At 28.0% G+C, this 16007-nt stretch overlaps 3 protein-coding genes across 3 annotated transcripts; 1 reads left to right on the top strand and 2 right to left on the bottom strand.

The window, feature by feature from the left end:
* Positions 1 to 1641: 1641 nt before the first annotated feature.
* LOC125841254 (uncharacterized) lies at positions 1642 to 2758 on the bottom strand. Its single transcript, XM_049520345.1, has one exon. The coding sequence runs from the start codon at positions 2647 to 2649 to the stop codon at positions 1696 to 1698; it is 954 nt and encodes a 317-aa protein (XP_049376302.1). The 5' UTR covers positions 2650 to 2758; the 3' UTR covers positions 1642 to 1695.
* An 8330-nt stretch (positions 2759 to 11088) lies between these two features.
* LOC125843994 (dirigent protein 19-like) lies at positions 11089 to 11685 on the top strand. The gene has a single exon (XM_049523214.1). It carries the CDS (start codon positions 11089 to 11091, stop codon positions 11665 to 11667), a length of 579 nt encoding a protein of 192 aa, XP_049379171.1. The 3' UTR covers positions 11668 to 11685.
* A 2371-nt stretch (positions 11686 to 14056) lies between these two features.
* Positions 14057 to 15000, bottom strand: LOC125860195 (uncharacterized). Its single transcript, XM_049540109.1, has one exon. The coding sequence runs from the start codon at positions 14993 to 14995 to the stop codon at positions 14057 to 14059; it is 939 nt and encodes a 312-aa protein (XP_049396066.1). The 5' UTR covers positions 14996 to 15000.
* Positions 15001 to 16007: the final 1007 nt, after the last annotated feature.

The raw sequence follows: 16007 nt of genomic DNA, 5'->3' as shown, positions 1-16007 counted from the left end.
ATTTCTAATATTGAGCAAGGATATAAAAAATTAACAATATTTAATACTTACTTTAAATAATGTTGAAAGAGATTGTTGGAAGTTACCTCTAGGGATAGAATTATCAAAAGTCAAAAGTTCTTGAAATTCATTACTTAGATTTGTGTAAATTTAAAATAACATAACTTTGTTTTTTTAGAAAATCTCGAGTTTGGTATTTATTTTGGGGATCGATTTATCGAATTGATGCTGAAAAGTTTATTTTAAGGAGTTACCTTTTCCTAAAACTAATTTCACGTTTAAGGCTCAAATTCAAAAAATCTATGATTGAGAATGAAAAAATACTTATTACTTTATGATAACTTATTTTTGCTTAATCAGGAGTCTCATTTTAAAAGTTGTTGTTTATAAAAAAATATACTTTTAAATGTAAATTTAAATTAATCTTTAGTTGCCCCGAAAAATATCGAATATTCTAAACAAAAAATAGAAAAGACACGTGAAAACTTACAACATGGACTAACTTCTTCTAGGTTCTTACCATTAATTGAGAAATAAATCTTGGCCACACATTTTTAAGAAAAAATTCAACAGAACCAGATTATTAATTATGGTTGAAAACATTCTAAATTAAGCATTATTTTTTTCGCGATTTTTTTTATCTTAACTATTCATTATTCTATCTATCTATTTATTTAACTTATTATTTTTTGTATTAAAATACACCTCAATGTTGAGTTGATTATATATTTGTATTCAATCGATGATAGACATGTGTAGGTCAATTCAGTATTGAGGTATGTTCTAATACAAAAAAAGTAACAATTGAGGTAAGAAAACTCGTGAAAAGGTGATAATTCTGATATATAAATAAACAATGGATAGTTAAGGTATGAAATTAAAAAGATATAATAGTTTAAGTGTGCGTTTTATCATTAACTTTTTTAATTTAATGAATTTTCACGTGACATATTAATTCAGATCAAAGAGGATACCGTACATGGAGTGAGAAACAAAAAAAAACGTCAACAAATATACCCAAGTTAATTCAATCTATTAATTTTGATAGGCTCCGTTCACCCTTATTCCATTGATAGAATAGATATGATTCATTTACTGATAATAAAGAACTCGAATTCAATATCATAATTCCTAGTTTGAAAAATAAAATAAAACTACTTATTCAATTCTTGATTTCCTTCACTATCATTCATCCTCATTCCATAATAATAATAATAATTCTGCAAAATAATAAAACTTTCACAAAATAAAAGTACGTAACTGAAAATTCGATTATAAGGGATACATGATTTCCATAATAAATAAACTAAATAAGAAACCTTTAATTACAAATTATACAACTTCCCTAACTATACTAATTTTTTTCTTAACATTAATAGCTTTTCCCCCTTTGACAAGCTACCAATACAAACCACACAAATTTTGAACCAAATTCCCTCCTCTCTCTTTTTTTATTATACAAAGCCAACAATTATTTTATTGTGGCATTAATTAAAAAAAAAAACAAATAAATTAACAAACACCCCTACTTAACCAAATCTTTATTTTTGTACAAATACCCTTCCCCCTACTAAAAAATAGAAATTACTCACATAATTGATATATTAGAAATTCAATGAAAAATGTAATCATGAATGAAGTCCATAGAGAAATTTCCATCTTTAACAGTGTTTTCAATTATCGTTTCTCTCCTTTTCATCTTTCCATATCTGATGTAGACGCGAATATTTTTCCCATTTCAAGAAACCTATTTGATTCAACGCCATTTTTGCTACTCTTTTGAGCCTCAACATCCTCCAAATCATCTTCTATTTCCTCAAATTTGCTATTCAAAGATTGGTACTCAATTTTCTCTTGGAAAATCTTAATTAAAATCAAGTAAAGGGTGACACAAAATATTGTGATCCCAACTATATACCAACTAAATTGTATATTCACTAAAGCTTTTGCCCTTTCAAGTGCTTCATCATTTTCACATCTAACCACTTTATGACCTTCTTCAAAGTTGATAAAACAACCTTTTGGGATGAATTTTGGTGTCCAAAGCATAAACCCCATAACCATAAGCCAAATCCCTTGGAACATAATGCTATAAGACCTCACAAAACTATTCAAGAAGCTCTTAGGAAATTGAATTCCCAAAAGAGTAGTGGCTAAACATACAAAAATGGCTATTTGTAAAAGCCAATGATATTGTCCTTCAACTCCCATATGGTCACTAGAGTGAAGATGGAAAAGCAAAAGTTGTTGACTAAAAGCAATAGCTCCAAGTAATTGTGTCATCCCATATTTTGTTTGGGGTTGAAGTGTAACTTTGTCAAAGATTATGGTGAAAAGTGCATACACAAAGAAAGTTAAGGAGATGTTTGAATGTTCAAAATTGTGTAGATGATTAGAAGGGATAGTTCCATCAATATCTAAAGGTTGGTGTTTTTTTGGACCAATAAAAAGTTCCATTGAAATTGAAGCCAAACAACCCCCTATAATCAAGAAAAGTTCTAAGTACCTAATTCTTGGAGTTGGGAACCAAGGCAAAGAAGTATATGATTTTGGATGCAAAGCATGTAATCTAATATGATTAATCAAATGCCAAATACCAATTAAAAAAAAGCCAAATCCTGGTGCTACATGTCCCACTAAAGTGCCCATTTTTGCAAATTCTTAGCTTAGCTAAAATTGCAAATATAACCCCTTGAATAAATATAGAGATTGAAATTTGTCTTGCAAAAATTGCAAAATATGACCACTTTTGCTTCTTCTTGATTTTGGAAAAAATAGAGATGGAAAAGAGAGGGAAAAGAAAATGAGCTATATAAAGAGTTTGTGATGGGATGGGGGTGGGGTGGGGGTACACAAATTAAGAGAATTGTGAAGGACTCTAGAGACTTCTATAAGGGGTTAAATTGATTAATTAAGAGTTTGAATTTTTTGGGCTTTAGTTAAGAGTTTTTTTTGTTTTTTGGTTTTTGTGGTGGCTTTGAGTAAATGAGAATACAATTAACACTTGGCATTAAGAGTTGACTAATAAAACTTATCTGGTTTTAGCACTTGGCTGAGGTGGCTATTTTTCTAGAAGATATAATAGGTTATTTTAATACTATTTAAGTTGTATACGATGACGGTATAAAAATTAAAAAATACGTATACAATCAAATCAATTATAAGGAAAATATAAGTATGTATTTTGATATGTATTACTCCATTGGTAATTTGATAAAGAAGATAGTAACTTATTATACTATTATCGGTTAAATTTCATTGATAATATATATATATATATATATATATATAAACTGATTGAGTCATTAATTTGTTGTTTAGTTGCAAGTCAGAGATAATTTATCTTGAGATTAATAATTAATATCAGAATAAGTTATTTTTTCTCCTAGGTAATAAAATAATTCTATTGTAATTTGTTGTCGGATAAACTTATTAAATGACAAAATTACCCTTCAAACCCTATATATTAATATTGCACCTTTTGCTTGTACTTCAATATCTTATATTATTAAATATCGATTCTTAGCAATTTTAAAATGTACGTAGTATAATAATAAGACAATTTAACATGATCATGCTAATTAATAGAATAAAATTAAATATTATTAACAAAAATTTAGTTGATATGTTTTATGTGTGTTGCTTTGAATTCTTGTGTTATTCCAACTCATAAAGGAATCTAAAAAATATTTTATTCATATCTTATTGGTTCATTTCATATTACGATATGATCAAATAAAGCAAATGATACTCTGATATTCTAGAGCAACTAATTTTTTAAAGAAAATTGTGATATTGCATGCAATTTGGGCTGAGTAGTTAAAACTCTTGTTTTATGAGGATATTTTTGTAAATAAATAATTTATTTTTTGAAAGTATGTCATGAATATTATTTTTAGTATAACAAATTAAATCATTAATAAGAAATAATTCTAGTATAAATAATTTCATCATAACTTATCTCATTATAACTTGTATTCCAATCAAATGACCATTTAGTCTCTTTCACAATGTCTCTAGTTTATTTCGTTTTTTTCTATTTTATAGCAAAATAATATTGTTATAAGGAATATATGATACAATATAAAATGAAAAATTGATTTAACATGAAATATAGTTATTATAATAAGATATTGTTACAGAGAATTGTTGACTTCTTGTTATAAAGATGTATTATTGGATTTAGGAAGAGATATCGAGTATGTTCATCATCCTTGATATCATTATTATTCTGATCAATATTTACTGAAAAGATTAAGTATTAATTTTAATTTTATATATATAATATAATTTCCAATGACAAGTGCTTAGATGAACCCTTTACACCTTTAGCTTTGCCTCTGATTGTGATGATTATATCCTAAATTGTCCATAACTAATAAAGAAGGATTATATTATTATATATATATATATATATATATATATATATAAGGTTGGTGATTAAAAAGTAAAAGTTATATGTGATCATCAGTGACCTCAAATATTTTGTCTAAAATAAGAAAATCCAAGTAATAGAGGCTCTCTTTTGGTGTTTCTTCTTACTAATGATGGAAAAAAAAATACTTTTACATAATTAAATATAATTAATGTTATCTAATCAATTACATCATATTACCTAGTTTATGTGTCTTATATTAATTATCGTGTTTTGCTTTTTACAAGTCATTTTTGTCTAAAGAAAAATAACCCTTATTTTGTATTTAAAACAGATATACACCTCATTAAAAATATTTAAAATGATGCATTTATACCTCCACCGTCTTACAAATAATGTTTTTATTATTTTCATTAACAACTTATATTTACTAAATTAAGAAAATATCTAAGCGCTATTTTTTTAATTTCAAAAATATCATTTGTCCTCTTAAATCATCTTGCATATATATTTTTTTACCCTTCTAGATTCGAACCAAATGAAAAAAATCAATCTCCCTCTTCTACTCAGTCATAAAATAAGTTTGGGTGGTGTCTGTATATAAAGGAAATTGAATTTTCTTTAGTTAGGTCTAGTCTGGAGCGGTAAAAAAAGAGTTGAGGTAACTTTTCGAGTCATGTAGCATTTTTAGAATTACAAAACTAGTATTAAAATTTTTAACTGTGTCAGTTAATAAAAAGGGGTGAATATGCACCATTTGTTAGATGGCAAGGATATATATGCACTATTTGTTTGACAACGAGGGTATATATGCATTATTTATTGAATGTCGTGGATATATATATGTACCACCATTTTAACGAGAAGTATGTCCGCTCAAAATCACCGAAATTTATAAATTTTTGATGAATTTTTAATACATTTATATATGTGTGTAGAATAATTGGAAATCAATTTGGTCACAATGTAAATAATTTCAAAAGGTCAAACTTGTACTTCTCTATTTTAATTTCAAACAAAAATTGTTTTTACCACTGGTAAAAAATATGGAAAAGTATTTTAAAATTCTATTTAATTTTCAAACATAATTAATAGTCAAAAGGGCGATATCTTCTGATGGCTTTTGATTCTCATTTAGCATTTAAATTATTATAAGTTTGTAAGTTAAGTTTAATAAAGTTTTTTTTTAAGTTTTTGAGCTTATGTAGTTATGTTATAAGTTTTAAAGATTTGAATCTTTTGAAGTTTATAAGTTATTAAGTTATACTTATAACTTGTAAGTTAAATAACTTAAGTTTGTAATTTTAAAAAATTAAATAAACAAAAAAGAAATGCTAATAAAAGTAAATAATGACAAAAATATTATTTTTTATTTTAATTAAAAATGATTTACCGGGACCGGAACGGAACCGGAATGAACCGGGATGAACCGGTACCGGTACCAAATCATGATACCGTTCCGTTCCGTGTACCGGTTCAATGTATCCCATCCCGTCCCGAATACTACCGGATCTGAACGGACCGGAACGGTACCGGTACAACCCGTTCCGGTGCCCAACCTGAGTTTTATATCTCAATTATTCATTGAGGTAAATAAAAAGAACAAAGAATAATTGAGGTATAAAACTCACAAAAATAATAGTTTAAATGTATTTTTGATCATTAACTTTAAATAAGAGAATTTATATTCAATTTCTCGAAAGATTTGATCATTTAAAAATTTGATCTAAACCACTAACATTAATGTAAGTATATCTATAAATCACTTCAAAAATTTTGGGCCTCACGATTCTGTCCCCTTAAATTTTAACCCAAAAGATAAATCGACAAATTATGAGCTTGATTTTATAGGACTCTTAACTTTTCTCTTTTATTTAGATACGAATTAGCTATCAAATATTCTAATATTATATATGGATAATGTTACCAAGAATCTCCCAAAAGAAGAAGAAAAAAATTATTTTGCTTTGACTAAAGGATTGATTAAAGAAAAAAAAAGTCTTTTTTGCTGGTTAAACAAGATTTATCCTCCATTTTGACTCCAAAGAATTCTTTTTTTTTGGTTTTCCATTCGGTGTCCGAAGTCCACATTAGAGTTTCGAGTAAATTCGGATCGCACTTTGTAGGGTTCATTCGGGGGTGCCGCTCCCAACAAGATTTTCTTCATACCCAGGACTCGAACCCGAAATCTCTGGTTAAGAGTGAAACACTCCCCCAATGCACCACAACCCATATTGGTATACTCCAAAGAATTCTGAGTTAACTTCTTGCTAATTAATTATATTCATGTAATTTAAGACATGTATGGCTAATTCCAAGATGAACAAAAATGAAAGTGTTCAATTATAAGTTGACTATTGTTATATAAAATAATCTAATATATGTACTTAACAAAAACATGTAATTTTTTTTATGGAGGTCAACTGCAAATATAAAATTTTCGATAGATATTTTGTTGGAAAAGATTTCGCGAGCCAATTTTTGATAGACTTCCATTAAAAATATGCATATTTTTAAAGCAACTTTCTTACCAAAATTGAAAGAAAAAGATTTGTCTAAAAAGTGACCTTTTAGGTATATTTTCTTGAAAGTTGTCATAGTAATGCATTTAATTAATTTTATTGATAATTAAAGAACTTTCTACTAAGCCTCACCAATTCTCTTGAAAAAAATATTGCATTAATTAGAAATTGTTAACTACTATTCTTGAAACATCAAGAATTCTCATAATTTTGCACTAACATTCATTTGCTTTATACCTTTTTATGAGTGTTGGTTTTCTAGCCCAATAATAACTAACTTTGTATCCAATTGCACTAACAAACAATAATTGTGCCTTAATATCGAACACGTTGAGGTTGGTTCCGTTATGAAGATTCATCATGAATGAACAATTTTTTTGCTAATTATTCGCCTACCACGCTCCTTTTTCTTTATCCTAACTTTAAGATCGAAATATGAGCAAGATTACACAGTCTACACTCGAAATTGTTAATAACTAGTAGTATATTATTGAAGCATCAACAATTCTCTAGAATTTTACACTAACATAACCTAATAAATACTTAAACAGATAGCCAACTTTGTGTCTCTAAGTTTCTTAATATTCTCACCTATATATATATATATATATATATATGTTACTAAAGTTAAAGTTAATTGTGATTTGCCATAATGTAGTTTAAGCTTTTCTTTTTAATGTATAATTTTATTTTCTTTAAATAACTTGTTAATATTGACATTAGCTTTATCAAATTGAAATTGCTTGGATTATTTGCACCATATGGCCTTTTTGGAGATAATTCCTTAAATTGTATCCATTTTAGACCAATGGGCTATATTAATTACACAGAATACAATTTTAGAAAGGGAAAATTATCACGCATTAACTACTTTTAACCGTATTTTAAAAAAATAATCATTGCCATGAAATTTTAAATTTTACCTATAAAACTCCAAGATATAATTTGAAACTTTGAGATATTGATAAATTTTTAATTACAAGGACTAAAAAGTGTTTATTTGTGAATTCTAATAATTTATTAAAAGTGGCTTGATGAATTTTTATTTTTTGGCTCATTTATTAAACTTAGCTTACGGTGGAAGAATTAAAATTGTGGCTTCAAAATAGAACATTTTTGCAAATGTCCTAATCAAATAGCCCAAAAAATTGAACACTTATTTAGTTTTCTTCAAATTAGTCCTTTTGTACAAATAACTCATAAATCTTTACCAAATGACTCTTATGTTAGTCCTAATCCGATTAATTTTTATTAAGTTTTTTAAGTGTATTTGGGAGTTCGTCAAATCTATTATGCATTTGATGAAAAGAATAATGAGTTCACTCGTGCGGGCCATCAAGAATCTTTCTAGAGATCTATATCGGACAGTTCAGTTCAGTTTTTATGTATTAGTGGTTTAGTTTATTTATTTATGATTTTTTAACATGCTAAACTGGTAACCAAACTAATAAGATATTTATTATCGGTTTTTGGTTCTTAATGGATCGGTTTTCGGTTTCACCGATAAGAAAACGCTCATGTGATCATATATACATCATGCTAATAAAAATAGAAATAGTAGTGAAATAGAAGTTCAACACAAATTTCTACGTTGATTACTTTGTTTAAAACATATAATTATTTGAATTCCTTCTAAAGACTCACACAATAAATTGAGGAAACAACATTAACTATTTTTGTTTGTCACGATCAAATCTAAAATTAAGAAGAGAGAAGGTAATACTATATATCGAGAATAGTAATTAATACTAAAAATTTAAAAATAGGATTGGTAAAATGTTAAAGTCATAGATATATAATAAGGAGTAATATAGTAATTTTAATATAATCTTATTGGATTATCGATTTAACCATTAACAATAATCATTAAACCAAAAACAAAACTAATAATCCAATAAAAAAAATTACAAAATCATTGGCCCAATAATTCTATACCAATAAATCAATAGTATTTTTATCAATTCAATTTATTGATTAAATCGATTTTTGCACACCCGTATGCATAAAGTGTCTATCATCACATAGTAGACAAGGTGTGAGACACATTATGACATTTGAAACGTAAAGTTTGGTGCAAAGATTATTATAATAAACAAACAAATATATATACAATTCATATATATAATATAATTATAATAAATAAATAAATGTAGTAAGCGAATATTTAATGTACATATAGTCTATATATAATATATGTATAATCATATAATCGGTCTATATTATCTTTTTTAAAATAGATTATTTATGTAAAAATCCTTCTATTTAAACGTTTGATTAGACTATTTTACGAGTAAAAATTTATTTAGACCCAATTCATATGAGCACCGAATTGTACGATCTTACCATATTGTATTTATTTCATAATAAAAATTAATTGAGATTTTTTTTAAAATGATACTATTATAAATTAATTAAATCAGACAATCAGTTAAAGTTTGGGAAAGAAATCAATGTAGTTGGAAAACCCTAGCTTCTAACACACTTTTTTCCCCCATATAATAAGACTAGTAGAGTGGAACTATCATAATAAGTGAACATTATGCAAGTGATTTAATGATTAATTAAGATAGTAATTAGTAGATTTGAAATATACTACTTTTTGTTTTATTTTAATCTCCACTAATTTTTAAGTCAGATATATCTTTCGAGGGACTAGACTCCACCTACTAGAAGTCATTTCTCTCACTTTGCACGTTTATTTAATTTTTGTACTAAAACAGAAATCAAATTCAAATTTATGATATCATTTACAACCTTATTTCACGATTTTTCTATTTACTTCGCACATTATAATATAGGGATAATTTCAGAGACCTCCCTCTAGGTTTTACTCTATTACACTCACTTGTCCTGTGGTTTGAGATATTACCTATACCTCACTTATTTTGATTTTTTTGGTAACCATTCTTTTAAACTTATTTAAAATAAATATAAAATTAATTATAATTTGACATATTTACCTTTTTTTATAATAATTTTTTTCCCCAAAGAAAGTGGGTATGCAACCCTTCTCCGTCGCAATTCTTTTACAACAACATAACCTTGTTCCTCCTAAAACCAATAATAGAGCTTCGACACGCTATCATAATTTTTGTATTGGTTTGAGATCTACCTGCAACTCATTACTGATAATACCTTATTTATTAAAGCCTAATTGAATCTAAAAACATATATACATATATAGACATTAATCGTCCTACTTGATGCTCGTCCTTTTAATTTTTTATGGTTAATATCAGACCACCTAACATATATGGGAGATGTTTTGGAGTATTAGAAGTGAAAGAAAGATGAATTGACTTAGCCACTGCAACCAATAATTATATTTTCGCTTTAGAACTTACAAATTCGATTGCTTTGAGAAATCAAAAACTTCCTATGTTATTCATCTCTCATGCAAGCTTAGATCTAATATAGGATGATTTTATGTCTATTTCTTGAATCATTTTTCTTTCTTAACTAACGGAAATATTTAAGTAAACCAAATTGACCGTTCTCATCTGATTCCTTTCCCGGGGAGTCCATTTTCACCTTTAATTTGAAGAAATCACCCATGAATTGGCTAGATGAAGATGAACATGATGAGTTAATGTTTGGTGAAAAAAATAGCTTAGCGTGAATTAAATCACCAGTGGATTAGTTCACTTTATTTGCACACCTTCAAACTTTGTTCGGTAAAATGAATATGTGTATCTATATATTAATTTATTTGTGTTAGTTTTTTTTAAAAAAAAATATTTATTAAATAAGTGAACATTATGCATGTGATTTAATGATTAATTAAGATAGTAATTAGTAGATTTGAAATATACTACTTTTTGTTTTATTTTAATCTCCACTAATTTTTAAGTCAGATATATCTTTCGAGGGACTAGACTCCACCTACTAGAAGTCATTTCTCTCACTTTGCCCGTTTATTTAATTTTTGTACTAAAAAGAAATCAAATTCAAATTTATGATATAATTTACAACCTTATTTCACGATTTTTCTATTTACTTCGCACATTATTATTATATATAATAAAGTCATAAAACTATTTTCCTTTTCATAATTATAGTAATTGGTGGACCCTTTAACCACTATAACATTACTTTAATTTTTTTCATATTTAAATAATTGAACATTGTGATTTGACCATCTATAAATAGATTGTTCCAATATTTTTCATATCATCAAAAAATTCCACTTCAATGGCTAAACTCCTACACTTCTTTGGTACAATCCTCATTCTCATATCTTTCGTAGTTTTTCCAATTATCGGAAAAAAAGATGAATATGCGTTCGAAAAATCTATGAATAGAGAGTCCATGAGTCTAAAAAGGGAAAAACTTAGCCATTTCAAATTTTATTTTCATGATATCCTTAGTGGCACGAAACCAACATCAATTATGATCGTACCACCACCAAAAAACACCGCAAAAACGGGTTTTGGCATAGTCAACATGATAGATAATGCCCTAACCCTAGAACCAAAATTGAGTTCCAATATTATTGGAAGGGCACAAGGGTTTTATGGCTCGTCTTCATTAAGTGAATTGAGTTTATTAATGATCATGAATTTTAATTTTATTGAAGGGAAATATAATGGTAGCTCGTTAGCGGTGCTCGGTCGGAATTCGATAGTCGAGACGGTCCGCGAGATGCCGGTGATCGGTGGTAGTGGGCTTTTCCGATTCGCTAGAGGGTATGTTCAAGCAAAGACTATCTCATTGAATGTGAAAACTAAGGATGCTATTGTTCAATATGATGTTTATGTGTTACACTATTAATATTCAACTAATCGTTCTTATTATCTTATGTTAATTTTAGTAAAGACAACATTTGGTGCTTTTTTTTTATCTGTCTCAATTTTGATGAACAGAGCTACATATTGTTATCTCCTGTATTCAGGTTAGTCAAAAATACAGAAACAGAAAAAAGATGAAATTGATAGAATGATTTTTAATCCGAGTCCACAAAAACCACTGTGTTTCCTTAAGAAATTTAATCCCCTCACTGTACTCGAGGTTGCAGATTAATTCATCCCAATATAAAACGGATTAACCTGTTAAAGAAGTAGCGGTACCTCAAACTTCAATAACTTCAGCGAACGCAAGAACAGCAACAAGCGCGCACACAGACTCAGTCGATCGACAATTTTATTTATGTAAGAAAATGTATGCAGAGAGGAAAAATTTCAGTGTTTGAAAAAACGAAAAATACCTTTTATTTATAGCCATTTGCAACAAGGAACGCGTCTGTTCAGAAAATCTGTTCAGACCCATTTTTTCCAGAACATTGTGTCCTTTGGGAAAAGTAACGACTTTTCGGAAGGATTACCGTTTGGAAAAAGTAACGACTTTTTGGAAAGATTACCTTTACACGTGAATTTCAAATAAATTCAGTTGTGCCAAATTAATTATGTTATTTAATTAACATTCTGAATTAATTTATAAGAGAAAGGAAATGATTTAACAAGATTGATTAAATAAATTTTGTCCAAAAATATTATCAATCACATCATTTGCCAAATCCGAAGCCGAGGCCGAGCGAGCGACGACGACGGCGCGAGGGGGCACCTTCTTCTTAACCCTTTAAGAACTAAAGGAAGTGTTTCCAAATATAAGGACAACAATTTCCTTTCTTCTACCGATATGGTAAAAATGACCTTTCATTTGCACTTTTGCAATGATGACTTTTCATTTTCCCTCCAAAATTGGTTCTTCCACTTTTCATTTTCTCTTTTTATTTTCCATTCACACCTTGCTAAACCCAACACATATATCCAGCATATGTGCTAGTTTGTGGGTTGTGAGTAAGTGGTGTCCCTTCATGACACTACTTAGTCGGAAAATATTACAACGTATAAATGAAAATGTGATAAGAATAACATGTAGACATACTACAAACGAAATGCACTTCCTAATATCGCATTGGTTAAGTACATTATTAGCTTAATATAGGTTCGAGTTTTAAATTGAATCTGAATAAAATGGCATGTTATTATAAATATATTTCTAAAAATAAAATCGTTCAAAAATGTAAAGCTACTTCATTCATAATATACACAAATGTAAAAAAAAAAAACTTTATCAAAACTTTAAGCGTCGCAAATTAAATTAATTGAACTCAAAAGAGAAACACAAAGTTAAAATTTTTAAAAAGGTTTGGGTAAGAAATCATTATAGTTGAGAAATTATAGTGTCAATGTCTTTTTTTTATTTTTCATATAATATGACTAGTGGAGTGAAATTTTCATAATGTGTGGAGTAGGTGAGTTATAATGCATGTGATTTAATGATTTAAGATAGCACTATATTTTGGAGGGACACCCCACCCCCACCCCCATTTTTGTACATTCCTATGCCTTATGTTTTTACATCATCTTATATTTAATAACTACTATTTCTTTTAATTGTCACAGTTTTCTTTTTTAGAGTCAAACTATAAAAAGTTTGACTAATATTTTACGATGTATTTTTATCATATTGATATGCAAAAAATTGCAATTTATAGTACTTTTCGTATAGATATCTAATTTTTTTGTTTTAAATATCGAATTAATGTAATCTAATTTAACTTTAAAAATTAGTCAAATTGACTTTCGAAAAACGCAACATGACAAATAAAAGTGAACAGAGAAAGTAATGTGTGTGCCTATCTGCAATCTGTCAACACTAATAATTGATCGCAAATGTTACAGAATTTTTTTAAAAATCAGTTATTACTTTGTATCCGGTCAAATAATGTAATGTTAACTAGACCACAAGACCTATTACAAAAATAAATAAATAAATAAATAATACATTTATAAAAAAAAAAAAAAAAAAATTGTGTGTAACATAGATATATACATATTTTTTCTCATTCTCCCTAATTAAAGGCCATAAATTAAATACAATACACCCCTACTATACAACAACAACAACAATGACAATGTAGCATAACATATGTACAATAGAGTATGCATAGATCTTATTCCTATCTCGTAGAGACAGAAAAACTATTTTCGATAGACCCTAAAACTATTTTCTACTCATACTAAAAACAAATATACAATCAACCACCAAACATCCCCCCCNCCCCCCCCCCTTTTTTTTTTTTGTACATTCCAATCCCTTGCTTTTACAATGAACTCTTCATTTCTTGCCTATATAATACATATAATAATAATTATTATTATCTTGTCAATGATGTAGCAAACACTTTGCCCATTTCAACAAACTTCTTCTTCAATTCACTTCTCTTTTGATCTTCAACATCCACAAAATCCACTTCTTGATTATCCTCAAAATTATTTTTTAAGGATTGATACTCAACATTAATATTTTTTGTGAAAATCTTGAAACCAACCAAATAAAGAGAAACCACTAAACAAGTGGTTCCAATAATATACCAACTAAATTCAATATTCACTAATGATTTTGCTCTTTCAAGTGATTTATGTCCATGACATCTAACAACTTGATACCCTTCTTCCAAATTGATAAAACAATCTTTTGGTATAAATTTTGGTGTCCAAAGCATAACACCAATAACCATAAGCCAAAGTCCTTGAAACATAATACTATAAGATCTAACAAAATTATTCAAGAAATTATTAGGAAATGGAATTCCCAAAAGGGTAGTGATTAAACACACAAAAATTACTATTTGTAAAAGCCAATGGTATTGTCCTTCAACCCCCATATGGTCACTTGAGTGAAGATGAAATAGAAGTAATTCTTGGCCAAAAGCAATTGATGCAAGAAAATTTGTAAGTCCATTTTGGGAATGGATTGTAGGGGTAATTTTGTCAATTAACATGGAGAAAAATGAATAAATAAATAAAGATAAAGAGATACATGAATGTTCAAGATAATGAAGATGGTTAGAAGGGATTGTTCCATCTAAATTTAGTAGATTATGATTACCAAAAATTTCCATTAATAAGAAAATTAAGGTAAAACACATAATCAAGAAAAGTTCAAAATGTCTTATTTTTGGTGTTGGGAACCATAGTAAAGAAGTGTAGCCATTTGGGTGCAAAACATGTAGTTTAATATGGTTAAACAAGTGCCAAATACCTATTAGAAAGAAACCAAGACCTGTTCCTACATGTCCCACCAACTTTGCCATCTTTCTTTAATAATACACGAGCACGATAGGTCAGATTTCGATTGTTGTGAAAGTTACTAAATGAATCTGACTCAGTGGGTGGTGACTGAACTTGGTTAACGCAGAGTTCAGAATTGAGCAAGACTGTCTTGATGAAAGAACCGAAGATGTTCCCTTGTAATACGAAAACCCTTATATTGGTTCTAATTACAAGTGAGACTAATTTTCTTGTGATTGTTCTAATTCACATGCACGAAGAGTCTCCCGTTCGATTGTTGTGCAAGATGTTGAATGAATCTATTTCATTATAATTCGATTTGAACTAAAGGTAGTGGATGAAAAACTTGCTACAGAGTTTGAAAGCAAGTAAGATTGTCTTGATGAATGAAATAAAAACCGACAATGTTATCTTGTACTACCAAAACCCTTATTGTGAGATTGAATAGAGATGGAAAATGAAGGGTTAGTTTATATATTATAAACATCCTCTATCTTTGTGCTAGAAAATCATTTGTTTCAACTATATATATATAGTAGGAGATTTTATTTTATTTTTTAAAAAAAATAACAACCTAGATGTGATATTTACTTATCTGGACTTCTAAGTTGTCAGAATTTTATTGTTTTATTGAAGAAACCTTAACATTCTAGGCAAGTTATGACAATAAAGTTTGTTCATAAAGTTAGTTTCCCTATTAAAGGGAAGTGATATCATGAGAAGGAACTTAAAAAACAATATAAGTGATCGTAGACGTATGCAGAATTTTTCGTAAATAATATCAACATTTATAGATGTAAACTTGATTTAATGTCATTTTTGTATAATTTATATTTAGTATTTTCATTATTTATACATATGTATCTTCTAAAAAATCCGATAAACTAATATTCCTTACCTGAGGTCGTGACGTTGCTCTGGGCAAGGTATATTATTCAGCCTCGATTATTTGTTTTATTTTTTTTATTATTCGATTTAAGTTCTATACACTGATAAATCGATATACTTGCTTGAATATTTTCCACTACCTTTTAA

Source organism: Solanum stenotomum, chromosome 1, assembly GCF_019186545.1.
Source record: "Solanum stenotomum isolate F172 chromosome 1, ASM1918654v1, whole genome shotgun sequence".
Classification (NCBI taxonomy): Eukaryota; Viridiplantae; Streptophyta; class Magnoliopsida; order Solanales; family Solanaceae; genus Solanum; species Solanum stenotomum.
This window is presented reverse-complemented; position numbering and strand designations above follow the sequence as displayed.